The sequence below is a fragment of the Neophocaena asiaeorientalis genome, unplaced genomic scaffold (genome assembly GCF_003031525.2).
Source record: "Neophocaena asiaeorientalis asiaeorientalis breed wild unplaced genomic scaffold, Neophocaena_asiaeorientalis_V1.1 scaffold292, whole genome shotgun sequence".
Classification (NCBI taxonomy): Eukaryota; Metazoa; Chordata; class Mammalia; order Artiodactyla; family Phocoenidae; genus Neophocaena; species Neophocaena asiaeorientalis.
Genome location: NW_020173241.1, coordinates 504,363 through 528,299, shown reverse-complemented (window position 1 = coordinate 528,299; position 23,937 = coordinate 504,363). Strand labels below are relative to the sequence as shown.

The window sequence follows — 23,937 nt, the reverse complement described above, 5'->3', positions numbered from 1 at the left end:
AAAAAAAAATTTTAATAAAAAAAAAAAAGAAAAAAAAAAAAAAAAAAAAAAAAAAAAGTGAAACTGTTTTCCAAAGTCGTACCATATTACATTCCCACCATTAGTCTATGAAATCCCAGTAGCTCCACATCCTCAAAAACATTTGGAATTGTTGCATTTTTTTGTGTGTGTGTGTGGTACGTGGGCCTCTCACTGTTGTGGCCTCTCCCGTTGCGGAGCGCAGGCTCAGCGGCCATGGCTCACGGGCCCAGCCGCTCTGCGGCATGTGGAATCTTCCCGGACCAGGGCACAAACCTGTGTCCCCTGCATCGGCAGGCGGACTCTCAACTACTGCGCCACCAGGGAAGCCCTGTTGCATTTTTTAATTGCAGCCATTCCAATGGGTATGCAGTGGTATCCTGTAGACCATCTTGAAAATTTGCTTGCTTGTGATCATAAAAAGCTTCCTAGGTGATTTGCTGTGAGGCAGCTTTCTGATATGTCCAAAGCAAATTATGTGTGGGATGGACACAGGGGATGGATTGAGGCTATTTATTGCATATTATTATCAACTGTGAACTTGTTAAAAGGTCGTGTGTTCTACCCACAGCATCTTTGGTTTAGAATTGTGGCCTGGGGGCTTCCCTGGTGGCGCAGTGGTTGAGAGTCCGCCTGCCGATGCAGGGGACGCGGGTTCGTGCCCCGGTCCGGGAGGATCCCACATGCCGCGGAGCGGCTGGGCCCGTGAGCCATGGCCGCTGAGCCTGCGCGTCCGGACCCTGTGCTCCGCAACGGGAGAGGCCACAACAGTGAGAGGCCCACGTACCGCAAAAAAAAAAAAAAAAAAAAAAAAAAAAAAAAAGAATTGTGGCCTGGCCAAGATGCTGAACTAGCATAATAGATAACATAGTTATCTGTTCTGAACTAGTTCAGAAAAGGCAATATACAAACAACAACAAAAAGCATGAACAACAAACCATGAGGAGGGAAAATGATTTCCAATGTTGCCACGTTATATTATTTAAAAATGTCTAGTTCTCAACAGATAATTATGAATCATGAAAAGAAAGAAGAAAGCATGGCCCATATATGGGGTGGTGGTGGTGGCGGGTGTGGATACAATCAACAGAAACTGTTATGGAGGAAGCCCAGATGATGGCCTTATTAGACAAAGACTTTTTCTTTCTTTTTAGACAAAGACTTTAAATCAGATATTATAAATATGCATAAACACTAAAGGAAACCATATCTAAAGAATTAAAAGCTAAGCATGAAAATGGCATCTTGCCAAATTTGGAAGATCAATAAAGAAATAGAAATTATAAAAAAGAACTAAATAGAAAGTCTGGAGTTGAAAAGCACTGTAGCCGAAATGAAAAATTAAGAGGCTTAACAGCAGATTTAATCAGGCAGATGAAAGAATCAGCAAACTTGAAGATATGTTGATTGAGACTGTCCAGTCTGAAAATCGGAAAGAAAAAAGAATAAAAAAAATGAACAGAGCCTCAGAGACCTGTGGGACACAAGCATACCAACATATGCAAATAAGAATTCCAGAAGGAGAGGAAGGGGCAGAAAGAATATCTGAAGAAACAATGGTCTAAAACTTACTAAATTTGACTAAAAAAACACCCCAACAACAATCTAAACATCCAAGGAGCTCAATGAACTCCAAGTAGAATAAACAAGTTTCATACCTAGACAAAACATAACCAAGGTACTGAAAGACAAGAACAAGAGGGTGGGTAAATGGGTGAAGGTCGTCAAAGGTAAAAAAATTCCAGTTGTAAATAAGTCACAGGGATGTAAGGTACAGCATGGTGACTATAGTTAATAATACTGGGGACTTCCCTGATGGTCCAATAGTTAAACTCTGTGCTTCCACTGCAGGGGGCTTGAGTTTGATCCCTGGTCGGGGAACTAAGATCCCATGTGCTGCACAGCGCTGCCAGAACAAACAAGCAATACTGTATTGTGTATTTGAAAGTTATTAAGAGAGTAGACCTTAAAAGTTCTCATCACAAGAAAAAAAACTGTAACTTTACGGTGATGGATGTCAAGTAAACTTATTGTGGTTATCATTTTGCAATACATACAAATATTGACTCATTATATTGTACACCTGCATCTAATATAATGTTGTCTGTCAATTATAACTCAAAAAAAAAAGGACAAAGAGAGAATATTGAAATTAGCAAGAGAGAAGCAACTCATCATGTACAAGAGATTCTCAACAAGATTAATAGCTGATTCCTCATCAGAAACCCTAAAGGCCAGAAGGCAGTGGGATGACCTATTCAAAGTGATGAAAGAAAAATACTGTCAGTCCAGAATTCTCTATAAAGTAAAAGTATCCTTCAAAGATAAAGGAGACAGGAATTCCCTGGTGGTCCAGTGGTTAGGATTCTGTGCCAAGGGCCCGGGTTCAATCCCTAGTTGGGTAACTAAAATCCAACATCCCACAAGATGCATGGTGCAGAATAAAAAAGAAAGGAAAGAAAAGAAAGAATGAAAGAAAGAAAGAAGGAGAAAGAAAGAAAAGAAAAAGAGAAGAAACTAAGGTAGTTCTAGATAACGAAAAAACTGAAAAAAATTTGTCAGCAGCAGATCTACTTTACATGAAATACAGTATTTCTTCAGGCTGAAATGAAAGGACATCAGACGTAAATCAAATCCACATGAAGAAATAAAGAGCACTGGTAAAGACACAAGTAGGTTGAAAGCAAGAGAGTGAAGGTATGCCATGCAAACAGTAACCAAGAGAGCTGGTGTGGCTGTAGTAATATCAGACATAAAAGACTTGCAAGATTAAAACTGCTATTAGCAACACAGGAAAACATAATGATAAAAGAGTCAATCTATCAAAATGATATAACCACTACAAATACATATGTACTTAACAACAGAGCCCCCAAATAAGTAAAGCAAAAAATTAACTGAAAGGAGAACTACAGAATTCAATAAGAATAGTTGGAGAGTTCAGTCTCTCATTTTCAATAATAAACAACTAGGCCAACCAGGAAGTAGAAGGCTTGAGCAACACTATAAACCAACTAGATCTAATAGATATATACAGAACACTCCACTTCAAAAAAGCAGTATAAATACTCTTCTCAAGTGCACATGGAACATTCTCCAGGATAGACTATATATCAATATATTAGGCTATAAAACAAGTGTTAATATATTTTAAAAGTCTGAAATCATAGAAAGTATCTTTCTCACCACAGTGGAATGAAGCTAGAAATAAATAACAGAACACTGAAAAACTAAAAAACTATGTGAAAATTAAACAACATGCTTAAACAAACAATGGGTCAAAGAAGTCACAGGGAGATTAAAAAATATTTAGAGATAAATGAAAAAGAAAGCACAACATACCTAAACTCATGGGATGTGGTAAAAGTAATGCTTACAGAAAACTTCATGTCTGTAAATACTTCTGTTAAAAAAAAATCTCAAATGAATATTTCCACCTTAAAAAGTATAAAAAAGAAGAGCAAACTAAATCTAAAGCAAAAATAAAGGATAAAGACTACAGTGGAAATAAATAGAAATATAGAAAAACAATAGAAAAAAATCAACAAAACCAAAAGTTGATTGTCTGAGAAAGTCAACAAAATTGACAAACGTTAGCCAGACTGACCAAGATAAAAAGAAGAGTCAAATTACTAAGATCAGGAATGAAGAGGACATATCACTGCCAATCTTATAGGAGTAAAAAGAAGTATAAGGGAATAATGTGAACTGTCTGTCAACAAGCTAGATAACTTAGATGAAATGAACAAATTCCTAGAAAGATAAAAAATACTGACACTGATTCGAGAAGAAATAGAAAATCTGAATAGACCTGTGGCAAGTAAAAAGAATGAATTAATAATAAAAAAAACCCTCACAAAGCAAAGCCTAGAACCAGATGGCTTCACTGGTGAATTCTACCAAAATGTTGAAAGAATTATTACCAATCTTTCAGAAAGTCTTCCAGAAAATAGAAGAGGCATGAACACTTCCTGGATCATTTTTTTTTGCAGTACGTGGGCCTCTCACTGTTGTGGCCTCTAACGTTGCAGAGCACAGGCTCCGGACACGCAGGCCCAGCAGCCATGGCTCACGGGCCTAGCTGCTCCGCGGCATGTGGGATCTTCCTGGACCGGGGCACGAACCCGTGTCCCCTGCATCGGCAGGCGGACTCTCAACCACTGCGCCACCAGGGAAGCCCCTGGATCATTCTTTGAGGCCAGTATTACCCTGATACCAAAACCAGACAATGATATCCCAAGAAAACTATAGATCAGTATCTCTTAAGAACATAGATGTAAAAATCCTCAAAAATTACAATAGCAAACTTAATCTAGCAACATATAAAAAGGATTATACACCATGATCACGTGGGATTTATCTCAGCAATGTAAAGTTGGTTTGACATGTGAAAATCAAATAATGTAATAAACCATATTAATAGGATTAAGGACAAAAAAAATCACATGATCATTACAATAAACGAAGAAAAAGCATTTGATAAAACCCAACAGCCTTCATTATAAAAGCTCTCAAAAATTAGGAAAAAAGGGGAACTTCTTCAACCTGATAAAAGGCTTCTATGAAAAACTCACAGCTGATATTATACTTAACGGTGAAAGACTGAATGTTTTCCCCTAAGATTAGGAAGAAGACAAGATGTCTACTCTTGCCATTTGTAGTCAATATTGTACTGGAGGTTCTAGGGCAGTTAGGCAAGAAAAAGAAATAAAAGGCATTCAGAATGGAAAGGAACAAGAAAACCATTTCTATTCACAGATGACATAATTTGGTATACAGAAAATTCTACAGAATCTATAAAAAACTATTAGAGCTAATAAATGCATTCAGTAAGGCTGCATGATACAAGATCAATATCCAAAAATCAACTGTATTTCTGTACACCAGCAATGAAGAATCTTAAAGTGAAATGAAAAAAACAATTCAATTTATAAAAGCATGAAGAAGAATACAATACTTAGGAGTAAATTTAACAAAAGTAGTTCCAAGACTTTTACAGGGACTTCCCTGGAGGTCCAGTGGTTAAGACTCTGCGCTTCCACTGCAGAGGGTGTGGGTTCAATCCCTGATCAGGGAACTAAGATCCCGCATGTGGTGTGGCCAAAAAAAAAAAGAAAAAGACTTTTACAATGAAAATTATGAACATGATTGAAAAACAAAGACCTCCATAAATGGACAGATATCTCATGTTTATGGATTAGAAGACTTAGTACTGTTAAGATGGCAATACTCTCCAAACTGATCTACAGATTCAATGCAATCTCTTATCAAACTCCAAGCTGCTTTTTTGGTAGAAATTGACAAGCTAATTATGAAAATTCATATTGAAATGCAAGGGACCCAGAATAGCCACAACAGTCTTCAAAAAGAAGAACAAAGACTGGGGGATTAACAGTTCCTGATTTCAAAACATACTACAAAGTAGAGTAGTCTAGACTGTGTGCAACTGGCAGGAGGATAGATTTTTGATCAGTGGGACAGAACTGGAAGTTTACAAATAAACCATTAAATCCATACATTTGGGACTTCTCTGGTGGTCCAGTGGTTAAAGAATCCACCTTCCAATGCAGGGGACGCAGGTTCAATCCCTGATTGGGGAACTGGAACTAAGATCCCACATGCCATGGGGCAACTAAGCCCACGTGCTAGATCTAGAAAATGCACACCACAACTAGAGAGCCTGCACACTGCAACTACTGAGGCTGTGTGCTGCAATGAAAGATCCTGCATGCCACAACAAAGATCCCGTGTGCTGCAACTAAGACCCAATGCAGCCAAAAAAAAAAAAAAAAATCATGCATTTATGGTTGATTGATTTTTTTTTTAAATTCAGTTATTTAATTTTTGGCTGCATTGGGTCTTCGCTGCTGCACACGGATTTTCTCTAGTTGCTGAGAGCAGGGGCTACTCTTTGTTGTGGTGCGCGGGCTTCTCATTGCGGTGGCTTCTCTTGTTGCAGAGCACAGGCTCTAGGTGCGCGGGCTTCAGTAGTTGTGGCACACGGGCTTCAGTAGTTGTGGCTTGTGGACTCTAGAGTGCAGGCTCAGTAGTTGTGGCACATGGGCTTAGTTGCTCTGCGGCATGTGGGATCTTCCCGGACCAGGGCTTGAACCTATGTCCCCTGCATTGGCAGGTGGATTCTTAACCACTGCACCACCAGGGAAGCCCTGGTTGATTGATTCTTGACAAGGGTGCCAAGACCATTCAATGGGATAAGATATAATAAAGAACAGTCTTTTCAGCAAAAGGTGTTGGGACAACTGGATATCTATATGCAAAGTTAAGTAACTCCACCTCATACCATATTTAAAAACTAGCTCAAAATGGATCCAATACCTAAATATAACAATAAAAACTATAAAATTCTAGGAAGAAAACAGAGGTGTAAATCTTTATGACCGTTGATTAGGCAATGGTTTGTTAGCTATGACTCCAAAGTACAAGCAACCAAAGAAAAAATAAACTGGACTTCATCAAAATTAAAAACTTCTGTGCTTCAAAGGATACTACCGAAAAAGTGAAAAGACACCTCAAATAATGGGAGAAAATACTTACAAATTATGTATTTGGTAAGAATCTAGTATTTAGGATACATAAAGAACGCTTACAGGGCTTCCCTGGTGGCGCAGTGGTTGAGTGTTCTGCCTGCCGATGCAGGAGACACGGGTTCGTGCCCCGGTCTGGGAAGATCCCACATGCCGCGGAGCGGCTGGGCCCGTGAGCCATGGCCGCTGGACCTGCGCCTCCGGAGCCTGTGCGGGAGAGGCCACGGCAGTGGGAGGCCCGCGTACCGCAAAAAAAAAAAAAAAAAAAAAAAAAAAAATGCTTACAACGCAGCAAAAACAGACAGGTAACCCAATTAAAAAGTTTGCAAAGGATATATTCTTTGGAATATATATGTCATATATAATGGGATACATATATATATACATACATATGTGTATATATATATATATATATATATATATATGGTCAATAAGCACATGAGAAGATTCTCAGCACCTCTAGCCATCAGGCAAATGCAAATCATAATGAGATACCACTTCACACTCACTAGGATGGCTATAATAAGAGAGAGAAAATAAATGCTGGAGAGGATATGGAGAAATTGGAACCCTCATATGTTGCATGTAAAGTGGTATAGCTGCTTGGAAAAACTTTGTCATTCCTCAAAAAGTTAAACTTAAGAGTTGCCATATGACCCAGCAATTCCACTCATAGGTAAGGCATACGCTCAAAAGAACTGAAAACACATTCCACTGAAGAATGGATAAATGAAACACGGTATACTCATACAATGGAACATTAATCATTCATAAAAAGGAATGAAAGACTGATTCATGCTATAACATGGATGAACCTTGAAAACATGCTACGTGATAGAAGCCAGACACAAAAGGTCACATATTGTGTGACTGCATTTATGTGAAATGTCAAGAACAGGCAAATCCATGGAGACAGAAAGAAGGTTAGTGATTGCCAGTACTTGTAGAGAAAAGGCAATGGGGAGTGATTGCTAATGGGTATGGAGTTGCTTTTTGGGGTGATGAAAATGTACAACAATGAAAATTAAGACAGTAATAATGGCTGAACAACTTGGTGAGTATACTATAAAAGACTGAATTGTACTTGAATTAAAAACCATTGAATTTGTATTTGAAAGAGTAAATTTTATAATATGTGAATTATACCTCAACTAAAAAAGAATCAGTGATTTCAGCGTTTTCAACAGCAACACTGCATGCAAGGTGACAATGGAATACACTTTTAAAAAAAATGAATCCATCAGCACTGACTTTATTTATTTAGGCCTGCTGCGTGGCATGCAGAATCTTAGTTCCCTGACCAGGGACTGAACCTGTGCCCCCTGGAGTGGAAGCGTGGAGTCTTAACCACTGGACAGCCAGGGAAGTCCCTGGAATATACTTTTACAGTAACTAGGACCTAGATTCTATTTTTGGCTAAAATAGTTAAATATGAGGGCCTGACACAAATACCCTTAGGCACAGAAGACCTCAGAAGGTTTGCAACATAAAGGCTTCCACTGAAAGGAATTTGGGATGAAATACTTGTAATACAGATACTTAAATAAAATAGGAAGGATTAAAAGACACAGAAAAGTATGGTAAGCTGAAATTATAAATTAAGATGCTAGCAACAGGCCTAAATACATCAATAGTTACGTTAAATTTAAAGTCATTACTTTGAAGTCAAATATTAACAGATTTGGGCAAAAACCCAAATTCTAGATATATGCTGGTTAAAAGAAATACACCTAAAGCATGAGCACACAAGGTTGAAAATAGAAGGGTAGAAAATAATACATTGGGTAATTGATAGTCAAAAGAAAGCTGACTTAGCTTTATAATATCAGATAAAATAAACTTTAAGACCAAAAACATTATTAGGAATGGAAACTATTACTCCATATAATAAAAGACTCAATTCTTGAGAAACTGCACAGCCACATGCAAAAGAATGAAACTGGACCACTTTTTTACACCATACACAAAAAATTAACTCAAAATGGACTGAAGATTTGAATGTAAGACATGAAATCATAAAACTCCTAAAGAAAACATAGGCGGTAAGCTCCTTGACATTGGTCTTGGCAATGATTTTTTGGATTTGACACTTGAAAGCAAAGGTAACAAAAGCAAAAATAAACAAGCGGGACTACATAAAACTAAAAAGCTTTGCACAGCAAATCATCAACAAAATGAAAAGGCAATCAACTGACTGGGAGAAAATATTTGCAAATCATGTATCTGATAAGGAGCTAATATCCAAAATATATAAAGAATTCATGTAACTCAGTAGCAAAAAACAGAGCAATACAATTAAAAATTGGGTAGAGGGGCTTCCCTGGTGGCGCAGTGGTTAAGAATCTGCCTGCCAATGCAGGGGACACAGGTTCAAGCCCTGGTCCAGGAAAATCCCACATGCCACGGAGCAACTAAGCCCGTGCGCCACAACTACTGAGCCTGTGCTCTAGAGCCCACAAGCCACAAGTACTGAACCCATGTGCCACAGCTACTGAAGCCCCACTCGCTGCAACTAGAGAAAGCCGGCACACAGCAACGAAGACCCAACACAGCCAAAAATAAATAAATTAAATAAATAAATTTAAAAAAATTGGGTAGAAATCTGAATAGACATTTTTCCAAAGAAGACATACAGATGGCTAACAGGTACACGAAAAGGTGCTCAACACCACTAATCGTCAGGGCAATGCAAATCAAAACCACAATGAGATGTCACCTCACACCTGTTAGAATGGCTATTATCAAAAAGACCAGAAATAACAAGTGCTGGCAAGGTTGTGGAGAAAAAGGAATCCTTGTGCATTGTTGGTGGGAATGTACATTGGTGCAGCCACTATGGAAAACAGTGTGGAAGTTACTCAGAAAACTAAAAATAGAACTACCATGTGATCCAGCAATTCCACTTTGGATATTTATCTGAAGGAACTGAAAATACTATCTTAAAGAGCTATCTGCACCCCTACAGTCATGGCAGAATTATTTACAATAGCCAAGATATGTGTCTGTTGATTGATGAATGGAATGTATATATATAAAATTCAGCCCTAAAAAAGAAGGAAATCTTGCCATTTGCAACAAGATGCTTTCATAACTTGAGGGCATTATGCTAAGTGAAATAAATCTGACAGAGAAGACAAATACCATATGATTCCACTTATATGTGGAATCTAAGAAAACCAAAAACCAAACACCCAAAAAACCCTGAACTTTTAGATACAGAGAACAGATTGGTGCTTGCCAGAGGTGGGGGTGGGCAAAATGGGTGAAGGGGGTCGAAAGGTACAAACTTTCAGGTATAAAATAATTAAGTCCCAGGGACGCATAGTGACTGTAGTTAATAATACTGTATTGTATGCTTGAAAGCTGCTAACAGATCTTAAAAGTTCTCATCATCATAAGAAAAAAAAATTGTAACCATGTATGGTGATGGATGTTAACTAGAATTATCGTGGTGATCACCATATATATACATTCACACATATATATACACACACACATATATACATACACACACACACAAGTACTGAATCATTACGTTGTACACCTGAAATCAATATAATGTTATATGTCAATTATACCTCAATCAAGAAAAAGATTCAATTCCCAATGAACATACAGAAAAAAAAAAAAACATATATACTGGGAATTCCCTGGCAGTCCAGTGGTTAGGACTCCATGCTTTCATTGCCGAGGGCACAGATTCAATCCCTGGTTGGGGAACTAAGATCCTGTAAGCCAAGCAGCGTGGCCAAAAAAACCCCAAAAGTATATATATATATACTACTTAATATTATTAAGTAATATATGTATTACTTAACAGCCTCACAATATATGAAGCAAAAATTAACAGTATTACAAGAAAAAAATTGATCATTTTTCATCATAGTGTGAGATTTAAACACACAGTTCTTAATTATTAGTAGGTTAAGTAGGAAAAAAAAAAATCCAGTAAGAATACAGAAGATTCAAACAACACAATTAACAAGTGTGACCTAAGAGACATTCAGGGAGTCTGGCAAACAACATTTAGAGAACCCACAATTTCCCAAGGACATGTAGAACAATCACGTAAAACAACACATTTTACAGAATAAGTATCAAAAGAATAAATGGCAGTAAGTCAGAGGTTAACAAAAAGATTTGAAAAAACTAGAATTGAATGATAATGCAGTGGTTCTCAAACTTTCGGTCTTAGAATTCCCTTACACTCTCAAAAACTTGTGAGGAAGCCAACGAGCTTTTGTTTATATGGGTTATACCTATTTATATTTACTGTAATATTTACGATAAAACAACTATATTTACAAAAAAATTAGTGAGTAGTAGTGGCCTTGTTTGTACAGAAGCCACCATGGTGCTTCCTGGCCCTGGAGCCTTCACTCACCGTGTTGAAGTACTCGACGCCGGTGGCTTCAAATGCCCTCGCCACAGCATGTGTTGTGGCCACACAGGCTACAGGGTGGCCATTGCCAATAGACTTGCCCATGGTGACAATGTCGGGGACAAAGTCTTCCCCCTGCAGCTGGAAGGCCCAGAAGTGCTTGCCTACTCGGCCAAAGCCCACTTGAATCTCGTCTGCAACAAAGACCCCTCCGGCCCTGCGGATGTGCCTGTGGCAGAGGACACATGGCTGATGGGGGACTGTGGTGAGAGGGAGGAGACCAGGAGCTGGGTCTTGGGACTCTGAATCCTGGCTTTGCCAACAGTAAGGTGGGGACCTCATGCAGATAGCTGGCCTTCTTGGAGCCACTATTTCTTCAGGGGCTTTGTCTGACAATTCTGGCAGGAATTGCCAGGCTGAGGTTGGAATTTGGAACAAAGGCTGGCAAACCCCACCCTGGGGCAGCCTCTCCCACCTACTCACCCTGCCACTTCTGGGAAGTAGCCAGCAGGAGGAATGATCTGCCCTCCCACACTGGGCAGAGACTCAGCAAAGAACGCTGCAATCTGTGGAGGAGAAGGGAATGGCACTGCGGAGGGGCTGAGCTTCAAGCTGAGCACGTCCGCTGATGCTCAGTGCTGGCTCCAAACATGATGAGTTACTGTCCGCACTGTGCCCCCACTTTGGGCTCCACATCACACCTGAGGGTCTGTGATGTAGCTTTTTCAGGACTTGAACCAATTCTTACCACCTGGATGCCTCCAGACCCCCTGTACTTAGCATGCTCCAGATGAAATCCAGACTTCTCCCCCATAAGCATGTTCCTTCCCTTCTCCCATATGGTGAGTCCCATCCCTCCCAACTAGGACAGAAATCTGGCCCCATCCTTGATCCAGCCACCTTCTTCATCTATCAGTCAGCACAGCCTCTGACTCTATCCCTGTAACATCGTTGCACCCACTCCTTCCCCTCCCCGCTGGATACTCCTGCCTCCTGGCAGACCTGCCAGTTTCTGCCTTGGCCTCCTGCCTTCTAACTGGACACCTCTTCCAATCCATCCTCCACTGGCCACCAGGGTGATGCCTCAGTGTAGACACTGAGCTCATCACTGTCCTGTTTAAAACCCTTCACTGACCCTTTTGCTTATAGCAATGACTTCCAAACTGTGTTCTGCCTTGGAGCTGCTTCAGAGGCTACTGCTGGGATGAAGGAAGGACTGACGGGGTGGGAAACCGGTCACCCACCCATGCTGCCACCACAGGAATCTCTTTTTTGGTTTTATATAAGTAGGTGCAGAGCATCGGAAATGCATGGGCCAGGCTTCCTGGATCTGGCTCTGCCAACCTTTCTGGCCTGTCTTTGCTATATATCCTGTGTTCAGCTGTCACTCCTTCAGCAAAGCCTTCTAGAGAGCCCTAATACCAATCACCAGCTGCCTCCCCTCTACTGCTGCCGTGGCTGCTGCTCTTCCAGGGTATGACGTATCTCTCCTGTCTCTGCCCCACAATCCATCTCTACTACACTGCCCTGGGTGGGTCTCCCCATTGCTCACTCGGGCCAACAGGGCCTCCTCATGTCACCTGCCCTCAGACTGGCCCCATTCAACTGCATCCCCTGGTCCTATTACCTTCTCTCTTAAAACTCTACAAAGGTCTCCCATGGCCTCTAGCCCCTCAGCTAAAGGGGCACTTGCAGTCCGCGGGCCTATGGTCCTGCCTGCTTCTCTAGGTTCATCTCCTGCCGGCTCAGCCTGGCCCCATACTCACATGGTTCGTGCACAGGCCGCCGCTCTGTTGAGGATGCCTTTCCTTGTCTACCCCGACCCCACCTTGAATGGCTAACTCCTACTCACCTTATATTACTAAAATCAGGCAGCACCCCCTCCACGGGCCCACCATCACACACACCCCAGTCCAGCTTGGGCCCCTGGAGTCCAGTAACGCCCAGGACATATCTCTACCTAAACTCTCTGCTGAGCACTTAATCCCTCTACTAGACTCCCAAAGGGCAGGCCCTGGTTCCAATTTCTCTCAGGGTTCCCAAGATCCAGTCCAGGGCTGGCAACATTTGCTATTTGCTGGACCAGACCTGCGTGGATGTGGTTACCTTCCTGCCCTTCTCCTGTGCGCTGCCGACCACACGTTTCACCTCACTGGCATAGGCCACAGCTGGATTGGGGTGGTCCTCCCGGTAGGGGCCCCGGTAAGTGTCTGGGAGAGGTGCCTGTGGGGAGTGACAGCACCATGTCATCCAGGCTGAGGCGCAAGCACCGGCCTGTTGCCCATTTGAGCAGTGCATACCACGTGGACCCACTCCTTCTGGCCATCCAGGTCCCGGAACTTGTAGGGGCTGATGTCGATCAGGGAGCTCAGGTGACCATGATAAGCACTGGGAAGGAGAAGGGAGAGTGGGCTCAGACCCAGGTGGCATGTACTCCCTGGCCTGGCCCTGACAACTGTCTATTCACCTCAGGAAACACTCAGGGAAGACCAACCTTTCAGACACAGCCTGAGTCCTAGGGCCAGGAACGAGCACAGGCCTTGGAGTCAGCAAGCCTTCCTCCAAGGCCACTTACTAGCTATGTAACGGTGGCTAATCGTTAAAATCTTTGGGCTCAGTTCCCTCCTCTGTAAAGTTGGGGGGGGGTGTTTCTCCTTCATGGTTGTAATGAACCTTAAATGTGATAATGCTCTAACCCTGGGCCTGGGTCTTGTGCACAGCAGATACTCAGTACAATGGGAGCTACTGTTGGAATATTTTTTAATTTTATTTTTTTAATCTTTTGGCCGTGCCACACGGCATGTGGGATCTTAGTTTCCCGACCAGGGATCAAACCTGCGCCCCCTGCATTGGCAGTGCAGAGTCCTAACCACTGGCCCACCAGGGAAGTCCCTACAACAGTTTTAATACCTAATATGTGGGACCAACTCTCACCACCTTATAAAGCATTCTCTGCTCCCCAGAAGCTGCCACCACAGAAGAGACACCTGGGGGAAAGAGCCGCCTGGTGTGTGTGTGTGGGGGGTGTCTCTGTGGCCAGGTCCTCATGATCCTCTCCAGGCCCAGGCCCCTCATCTTTCCTGCCCAAGGCACCCAAAATCAGAGCCTCACTGATCCCCAATAAGCAGCAGGCCCACGCTTCTGGAAATGGCACTTACTGATCTAATACCACCACGTCCCAGTGTCCTGTGTATTGGCGCGCCAGCCTCAGGGCCAGGTCGTTGGCTTCTGACCTATGACAGAAAAAGTGGATACTGCTTGGACAGCTATCCAAGGGCTTTCCCTCCAGGATCACTGCTTTCTACAGAGAAACCTGGAGGGAAGGAAGAGCCCTTCCAGCAGCAAGAAGATTCTTAGGACACCATTCATTAGTCATTCACTTATTCATTCAGTAAACATTTATCAAATGCCTTCAATGTGCTAGGAGCTGGGGGCGAAAATAGTTAAGTAAAACAGGCAGGCTCTGGCCCTCCTGGAACTTACATTCTACTATGTGTAACGAAAGCCAAAAAACAAAGACAGAATGATCATTTGGTAAGTGCTACAATGGACACAGGGTACCGAGAGAACCAGGTGGGGCCCTACCTTAGATAAGGGGTGTTATGGGATGAATCGTGTCTCCCCAAATTCATGTGTTGAAGCCCTAACTCCCAGTATCTCAGAATGTGATTGTATTTAGAGACAGGGCCTTTAAAGAGGTGATTAAGTTAAAATGAGGCCATCTGGGTGGCCTTAATCCAATACAACTGGTCTCTTTGTAAGAAGACATTTGGACACACAGAGAGACACCCGGGGGTGTGCATGCTCCGAAGAAAGGCCATGTGAAGACAGTGAGAAGGTGGCCACCTGCAACCGAGGAGAGAGGACTCAACAAAACCAAATCTGCCAGCAACTTGATCTTGGATTCTGACTTCCAGAACTGTGGGACAATAAATTTCTGTTTAAGCCACCACGTCTACAGTATTTTGTTACGGCAGCCAGAACAGACGAAGGCCACACCTGTAGTCCTGAGGGTGAAGTTTCTAGGCAGAATGAGCAGCACACACAAAGACCTTGTGAAGGAAAATTGCTCAGGGAACCACAAGAAGACAAGGGAGGCCAGGGGCAGCATGAGAGAGGAAGTGGGGAGATAGGCAGGGCTGCAGAAGGAGCCTGGATTTTCTTCTCAGTGCCATGTGAAGCTACTGAAAAGTTTTAATCAGAGAAGGGACATGATTCAGCTCCCATATGAGGAGGAAGCCTCTCTGTGTATATAATGGAGTAGAAGGGAATTAAAGTGCAAGTGAGGAGACCTAGAAGGACACGAAGGTGAGAGCAGGTGGTGACCACGCAGAGAGAGGTGAATGGAGTTAGGAGACAACCTGGAGACAGACAAGGCAAGCCTGATGCAGGACTGGGAGGAGGGTGCGTTTCTACCTTGAGCAGAGGCGCAGACGGTGCTGGCATTTGCCAGGACAGATAGGGTGAGGGAGGGCCGGTCTTCTTGGGAAAGTCTGGGGTAGGTTCCTGAGAATGTCAGGGAGAGCCAGTGCCATGGTCCCACACCAGGTGTTAGCGAAGACAATTCTTTCTTTTCTTTTTTTTAAAAAAATATATATATATTTATTTATTTATTTTTAGCTGCATTGGGTCTTCGTTGCTGTGCACGGGCTTTCTCTAGTTGCAGCAAGTGGGGGCTACTCTGTTGTGGTGCGAGGGCTTCTCATTGCGGTGGCTTCTCTTGTGGAGCATGGGCTCTAGGCATGCGGGCTTCAGTAGTTGCAGCACGTGGGCTCAGTATTTGTGGCTTGTGGGCTCTAGAGCACAGGCTCAGTAGTTGTGGCTCATGGGCTTAGTTGCTCTGCGGCATGTGGGATCTTCCCGGACCAGGGATAGAAGCCGTGTCCCCCGCACTGGCAGGCGGATTCTTAACCACTGCGCCACCAAGGAAACCTGACGATCAACTCCTGATGTCTTTTGGACAGGTGATGTTAGACCTGTTCCAAAGTCAAGTGGGCAGTTAGAACCTTGAGGCTGGAACACATGGGAAACATCTGGGTTTAAGATACAAATTTGGGGGACTTCCCTGGTGGTCCAGTGGTTAAGACTCCACACTCCCAATGCAGGGGGCCCGGGTTCGATCTCTGGTCAAGGAACTAGATCTCACACGTCGCAACTAAAGATCCTGCATGCTGCAATGAAGATCCCACGTGCTGCAACGAATTCCTGGCACAGCCAAATAAATAAATAAATTTTAAAAAGATACAAAGTTGGGAGTCACCAGCATGTGGATGATATGTAATACACGGGAATGGATGAGGTAAGGAAGGCAGAGGGCTCAGAGAGGACCAGCCCTGAGGAATAGAGTAGGAAGAATCAGCATAGGAGACAGGGGGAGTGGCCAGAAGCTGGCAGAAAACAAGAAGCGTGAAATGTTCTGGAAGCAAGACCAGAAAGCATTTCCAGAGAGAGTGGTAACTCTGGCAATATTACTGAGAAACAGGAAGACAAAGGCAGCAAAGAGACCAGGTCCCCCCTCTGTTTCTATGCCTCATAATTCTCTGTACTTTTCTCTCCCAGGCACACTGGGCTGGTTCTGTGTACACGCCATCATCTGCCATTTCTGCCTCTACTGCTACTCCCAGTGTAGCATAACCTATCACCGGTCACTAAACTGGTGCCTAATGGTGTCCATTCTTGCTTTCCTCCAGTCCTGATGATACCACTTACCTGATTAAAACCCTCTGATGGCTTCCCAATGCTCTTGGGATACACAGATTCCTCACTTGACCAATAAAGCCCTGGGTGATGGGCCCTGCCTCCCTCTCCAGTGTCCCCAGGCTCCCACCCTCTGCCCTCCCTCACTGGCTGCCTTTCAGCTCAAGTGCGCTGGGGTGCAAATATTCTTCCTGCCATAGGACCTCTGTACAGGCTGTTCTGTGTGGTGACCTTGACAAGAACACTTCCAATGGAGCGGGCAGCACCCTACCTTCCTCCTCATCTAGCTATCCCCTAGTCAGCTCTTAGCCTAACATCACTTCTTCAGGGACACCTTCCCCGACCCTCTCAGAGCAGGCCAGGTCACCCCACTGCTTCTATGCCTCATTATTCTCTGTAGTTTTCCTCCAGAAAATGATTCCTCTTTGTAATTTTGTATTTCTTTGAAGCATCTTTGATGTTTCTGTTCCTTACAGAGCAGGGATTTTGGCTGTAGCTCCCAGCACTGTGCCTGTGTATGCATAAAGCAGAAATAAAGGAACATATTACCTTGGTAAGCCCCAACAATGATCTTAGAAGAGAGGTAATGGCACTCCTTACAAAGAGAACAGGAAAGTGGATCTGACAGAGAAGCAGTGGGGCCTGCAGCTAGGAAGTGTGGGTGCCTGGCCCACTGAGGGCTGCCTCTCCCCACACTCCGTCGGCTACACAATGCTATGCCCATGTGAGCAAATCTCTCCATTGTTGTCTCATCCTTTTGCTGGGGGCTGGCCACAGTGCACTTACCCAGAATTCAGGAAATAAAATACACAGAGCTTCTCCGGTAGGGTCTCGGACAGCCTCTGTGCGTAATCCACGATGTTGTCGTGCAGGTACCGGCTGTTGGTGTTGAGCACCTGGTTCTGTTCATGTGCTGCTTGGACCACGAGAGGGTGGCAGTGCCCAACTGCAAGAGGGCCACCTCCATCACACAGCCGGCCCCACTCAGCCAATCCCTCCGGGCCTCTCCCAGCCCCAATCTGTGAACCCAACTAAAGGAGATGCAGTTATAGAGGCAGAGGTACAGAGGAAAGACGGGAGTCTGAAGACAGAGGGGGTGAGACAGAGGTGCCACTCTGGAAAGGGAGACCTAGAAAGGAGTCCCTGAGATTCTGGCAGAAGGCAAAGTTCTCTGGCAGAAACCTGATCTCGAAAACCTATGCTTTTTTTTTTTTTTTAACATCTTTATTGGGTATAATTGCTTTACAATGGTGTGTTAGTTTCTGCTTTGAAACAAAGTGGATCAGTTATACATATACATATGAAAACCGGGTCTCCTCTGCACATGGATGCTGGCTAAGCAGAACCTGAGTTCTCTGTACCTCTCTGAACCTCAGGTTCACCCTTGGACCAGGTTCACAGTGTTGGCATGCTTTCCTGCCCCATCTTGAGGTATGATACTGACCGTGAGCCACATTGTTGATGCAATCGATGTATTCTGCCCCCTGTTCATCATACATGTATTGCCCTTGGCCCCGGACAATCTTAATAGGATCCTCAGGAAAAAAGAGTCTGCAGGAATTGCTGTGGGGACAACGAATGGACAGCCATGTCTGAAGACGGGAAGGGAGAAATCCACCCATCAGAGGCCTCCCCCTACCCTTTCCCAGTTTCTGGAAAGGACAAAAGCTTGAAGGGCAAGTTGTTGCGTCCCTGTCTCCACTCCCTCCCCCACTCCACAGGTGGCTGGAAAGGAGAAAAGGATGGGGTAAGAAGTTGCTAAAACAAACTGTTTCTTGGGCTTCCCTGGTGGTGCAGTGGTTGAGAGTCCGCCTGCCGATGCAGGGGACACGCGTTTGAGCCCTGGTCCGGGAAGACCCCACATGCCGCGGAGCAGCTAGGCCCGTGAGCCATGGCCGCTGAGCCTGCGCGTCCGGAGCCTGTGCTCCGCAACGGAGAGACCACAACAGTGAGAGGCCCGCGTACCGCAAAAAACAAAAACAAATTGTTTCTTAAGTCATTTGAAGGCTATGTGGCTTCATTCATTCCCACATGTGCCCATTGAGTCGCTCGGGTCCCGGGAAAGGTGGCTGCTCCAGACCCACACGGGCTCCCTAAGGCAGTGTCTCTTTGCTGGTATGAGTGAGTAGGGCACCACCATTTGGTGGCTGGCTCTCGGCCCTAAACAAGTCCTTGCCCTCCAAGCCTGCTGCCCTGGTGGGGGCCAGCCCCAAGCTCTAGCCCAAGGCTGCCTCATGCCCCACGTCCCACCGACAGCCCCTCAGACACAGGTCAAGGGTAGACTTTCTCTAAGGCTGCCTGTGAGCCGACACCCCACCCCACCCTTCGTCTGGACTTTCAGCCCCTTCCTGGGTCACTCCCGAGCCGGGCCCAGGTCCGGAGGGCGGGCCACCACTGGGCGAGGTCCTCCCAGGAGCCCGGCTGCGGGAATGGATAAGACGCTGCGGGGGAGGCGCGGGATAAGACCGCCGAGACAGGCTGCGCGCGGCGGGGTCTCAGGGACCAGAGGCGCCGGAACAGGGATAGGTCGTGCGAGGCCGCGGGGGCTGGGGCCTGTAGGCTCGCGCCGGACGTGCGTGCCTTGTGCGCGGCCCCCCCCATCGCGTCGCCGTCTCGGTACCTGAGTAGCCGCCTCCTCAGGGCCAGAGTCGCGGCCTTCCCGCGCGTATCAGTGGCCATGGCGCCCGCCAGCACTCGCTCTGAGACACTGCGCGGAGGTCGGGGGTGGGGGTGGGGTGGTCCCGGCTCCGCCCAAGCCCCGCCTCCGCTGCGGGCCCCGCCCATGGCAGAGCGCGACTCGGAGCTACTGTTTGCCCCGCGGCCCCGCCCCCAGGTGGGCCGTTTCGAGTTTGTTCCTTAATTAAGTTGGCTAAAGAGTCTGACGGGCTCCCCACCTCTGCGAAGTTCCTTAGACAACGCCGCGCGGGAGCGGGGTTTGTGCTCGCCTCGCCTAGTGCTGCCCCGGCCCTGGGAACGCACCACGGTCCTCGCCCTCCCGGCCGCTGCTGTTTCCCTCCCCGGGAAGTGCCCCCCGGCGGCCCCGCCGCTGCTCCCACACTCGAGTGGGGTCTCTGAGCCTCGGCAGGGGCCTCGAGCTCAGTCCCTAAGTCGCCTTCCCCGTGCATAAAATGGGATGAGCCGTAAGCGTTCAATGGGAACGTGTGACAGGCACCCAGCCTGGTGCACAGCTGGGGCCTCAAGTAGGCAAAGCCCAGGGTCAGGATCTTGGACTTCCCAGCCCCGTGAAGGAGCAGCAGGAAGGGCAGAAGGAGGGCACAAGGCCACTGCTGGAGCTGACTGAGGAGGTCCTGGGCATGACCTCCAGGACTTCTGCTGGAATCCAGGCAGGGTGAACACAAGCTATAGCAACACTAAGAGAATCTTACAGTGTTTAGGTGGGAGGAGAGTTAGGAGGCTTCCTGAGCCTTATACATGGTCAGGAAACGGAGGCTCAGAAAGGGAAAGGGCTTGTTCTTAGACACACAGCAAGTGTGCAGCTGGACTCTTAATTCCACGGAGTGAGAGGAAAATGCTCCTAAGGGAATGGGAACCCGGGATAGCAAAGAGATATCCCCTGCTGGGACTTTCTGCCTCGGTGAAACCTAGAGCAAGGCTGTTAAGACTGCAGCCTGAGCTGGGTGGCCTGGGCAGGCTGGGGAAAGGGAGGCTCCTGTTGTTGCTCCTGTCACTTCTTCATGAGTCTCAGCCCTCTGCTTCACCCCCTCATTGCTGATTTCTTCATCTTTTCCCCCATACAACTGTAAAATGCTTAAGGAATTTTTGGTTGTGCTGCGAAGTTTTGGGATCTTAGTTCCCCAACCAGGGATCGAACCTGGGCCCTGGCAATGAGTCCTAACCACTGGATTGCCAGGGAATTCCCGCTTAAGGCATTTATTAAAGAACATTTGGAGTTTCTTTATTGTGGTAACATATATATAACATAAAATTTACCATTTTAACATTTTTAAGTGTACAAGTTCAGTGGCATTAAGTGCACTCACGTGCACCCATCACCACCCTCCATCTCCAGAACTTCTTTATTGCACACTGAATGACGTTTCTTTCTTTTAATTGTAAAGCTGAATTGAACCTTGATTCATGAAAAAAATTCCTCCCAAATTAACCAAGAGAGGTTGCTTGTGGCCTGCACATTTTATCTGAGGGTCAAGCCCCCCTCCCTGCATGTGAAATGTGAGTGGGAAGTCACTGGTTTTCTCAGTGGATCTGCTCCTCGTCTTTGGTAGAGAGACCAATAGGTGTCTGTACATCCTGCAGTTCCAGCTTTTAATGTAATGTGCATGCTTTTGTGTGTGTGTGTGTGTGTGTGTGTGTGTGTGTGTGTGTGTGGCAGAGGGAGTCTGAGAGCTCTGTGTGGGGCCCATCTTTGGCCCTGTCTTGAGCCCAAACACAAGCCTGTCTTGTGGCCCAGGCAGCTCAGAAAAGTCAGGTTGGCTCAAGGACTTTTCCTGCTTTAGGGTAGAGGGTAAGAAGGCCGCAGTTAGGCCCAGCTTATATCTCACCCACTCCCGGGATGTCCAGAGTCAGGAGGTTGGAGGTCAGACCAGGCTGGGCCATTTACTGGGCCAAGAGTATCTACAATAGGGGCAGGACAACACCAGGAAGGTTCCCCTTCTTCCTGCTCAGAGAAGCCCAGTCGTTCTTTCCTCTGGCTCTGTGCTAAGCACTCCTCTGTCCATTATCTCATGCCCGACCTTTGAGGTACCATCGGAGGCCAAGAGGGCAGGGGAAGAGAGGAAGTGGCTGAGTCAAGATTTGAAGCCAGGGCACGTCGTTTCTCAATGCAGGCAGCACTGGCATTCTCAGTGAGATGGTTCATCATTGGGCAGGACCGTCCCATGCATTTAAGATGTTTGATGTCCCTGGCCCTACTCACTAATGCCAGGAGTGTCCCCCAATCATTGTGGCAATCAAAAGCATTCCATGAATTTCTAGTAGCATCCTAGGGATTGGGAGAAAGGAGACCTGGGTAAGCTCACTCCTCTCTGGCCTCAGCTTCATCTGCAAAAGGGGAACAGTCATCCTTGTGATTAGTTTAGATGCCATGGCACACAGTGGGGCTCCATAAATGTGCTTCCTTTGCTTTTGAAAGGGGTAGTTTGAGGCATAGCTGCCCTTCTTGGCAGGGGGACGTGAGGCCCTCAGTCCTTAAGGCTCAGCTGTGAGGCAGGGTGCTCCCCTGTGTCTCAGCTGGGACCTTAGCAAGTCACTCTTCTGTAGTCTCTTGCCCCCACCCCAAGCTCTTGGAGGACTCTGCAGACTAAATTTTGAAGTTTGCAGACCTGAGAATACACAGCATGAGGCCACAAGGGGGCAGCAATGGGCCATGAATGGACCTGTCCTGCCCAAAGGAGCAGGAAAGGGACCGCCTTGGGTATCTGGGGAAGGGGGAACACGTGGCTTCTACCCTCATGAGGTTGTGCTCGCCAGTCACCCAGCATCATGGTGCTACCCACAGACTCCATGCTTTGCCAAGCAATTTGGGAAAGATAAATTGGAGGACATCCAAGAGCCTAGGTTCTGTCCCAAGCCTGCTACCATGCATCCTTGAACAGGGGACTAACCCCTTGGAGCCTCACTTTCCCCATATGTAAGATGGAAATAGTGACACCAATCACATAGGCCCTTTACACGGCTGGTGAGGGGATCCAGTGAGTTACCTGGGTGGAGGAAGGAGCAAATTACAAATTGCAGAGTGCAGTAGATTTGTGTGGTGATGCTGGAGCTCCAAAGGACACCTGGATGTCCACTGGTCTCCATCAGTCATCACAGCCCCTCTGTGTTTCTGTTCCTTTTCATACTACTGACTTCTCTGGTGACCCATGTTACTGGCTGAGCAGCACGGCCTGCCATTTATTGCCAGCAACTGAGGGAAACAGAGGTGGAGACTTGACCTATTCTTTCTCCTTAGCCAGTGTGTGGCTGGGCCTGTTTTGTTAGTGAGGAGGCCACGTAGCAGTGTCTGGGGGGACTACCCATACTGTGGCCTCCTTAGGCCTCAGTTCTTGGAGGGAGAAGGCTGAGACACCATCACTGCAGGCCCCTTCTTGTCTACACCCCTGTGGCCCTTGCTTGGGCTTGGGGTCAGGAGGAGAGAGGGAACTTACAACCATGGTCGTTTCCGAGTGCTTGACCTGTCCTAGGTTCTTCGTGTATTATCACTAAACCACAGTCAGCATGGTAAGCACTGCTGTCCCATTGTACAGATGACGTGGCAGGTTGAATTTTCTAAGATGGCTGCCCATCTCCTATTCCATTTTCTCCTTAAAATATGATGTCGAAAATTTTCCCTCAAATTAGGGTGAACCTCTGATTCTGGCAGGAAGTAACACCATATGACTTCTGAGGCTTGGCTGTAAAAGGTGACACAGCTTCCACCTGGTCCACCTGTGACATTCACCCTGTGAATCCAGTAGCTTCCTTCTGAGGAAGCCCAGACCACACAGAGAGGTGTTCTGGCCATCTGAGGTCCCAGAGGACAGACAACATCAACTGCCAGGTGTGGGAAAGCTTGAGTGACAACCGCCCAACTGAGCCCATTACCCCCAGAACTGTAAGAGAGAAACAGAAAGGATCATTGTTTCGTTTGCTTGGCCATGCCGCGTGGCTTACGGGATCTTAATTTCCTGACCAGGGATTGAACCTGGGCCGCTGCAGTGAAAGTGCCGAGTCCTAATGACTGGACTGCCAGGGAATTCCCAAGGATCACTGTTTTTTTGTTTGTTTGTCTTTTCTTTTTAAATTTTTTAAATTTATTTTTTTATACAGCAGGTTCTTATTAGTTATCCATTTTATACATATTAGTGTATACATGTCAATCCCAATCTCCCAATTCATCCTCCCCCCACTTTCCCCCCTTGGCGTCCATACGTTTGTTCTCTACAGCTGTGTCTCTATTTCTGCCCTGCAAACTGGTTCATCTGTACCATTTTTCTAGGTTCCAAGGATCATTGTATTAAGGCAACAAATTTTAGGGTGATTTGTTATGCAGCAGTCACGGGTCATGAGATCAGAGGAAACACAGGGGCTCACTGACATGGGTGACTGCACAGAAGGCTCAGCTGGTATGTAGCAGGGCTAGGCCTTGAGTCTGTGTCTTCCTAACTCTAAACCCCATCTTTGCTGTGAGCCTGAACTACTTCCTCTGGTTTCTGGGGTGGCTCTGGCCCAAGGAGAGTTCCCTTATCCCTCCCCACCCAGCAAAAGCCAGGCTGAAACCTCACCTAGGTATGGTGCTAGGGGCAGTCTGCAAGGACAAGCATACCCAAGACACACATT

The 23,937-nt window shown here is 45.9% G+C and overlaps 1 protein-coding gene across 3 annotated transcripts in view; it reads right to left on the bottom strand.

The window, feature by feature from the left end:
- Positions 1–19,339, bottom strand: part of PHYKPL (5-phosphohydroxy-L-lysine phospho-lyase) — a 25,372-nt gene extending 6,033 nt beyond the window's left edge. Inside the window, exons 1-8 of one of the 3 annotated variants that reach the window (XM_024745597.1) lie at positions 19,262–19,339; positions 18,086–18,204; positions 17,428–17,587; positions 14,103–14,177; positions 13,245–13,332; positions 13,051–13,167; positions 11,428–11,510; positions 10,948–11,173 (exon numbers count right to left, since the gene is read on the bottom strand). In XM_024745597.1, the coding sequence (XP_024601365.1) occupies positions 10,948–11,173; positions 11,428–11,510; positions 13,051–13,167; positions 13,245–13,332; positions 14,103–14,177; positions 17,428–17,587; positions 18,086–18,204; positions 19,262–19,320 (927 nt within the window). In that variant the 5' untranslated portion in view covers positions 19,321–19,339. Of the gene's footprint in view, positions 1–10,947; positions 11,174–11,427; positions 11,511–13,050; positions 13,168–13,244; positions 13,333–14,102; positions 14,178–15,360; positions 15,575–17,427; positions 17,588–18,085; positions 18,205–19,261 lie in introns of those variants that run through there. The other 2 variants (XM_024745599.1, XM_024745600.1) reach the window with 2 other exon arrangements.
- Between the last annotated feature and the right edge of the window lie 4,598 nt (positions 19,340–23,937).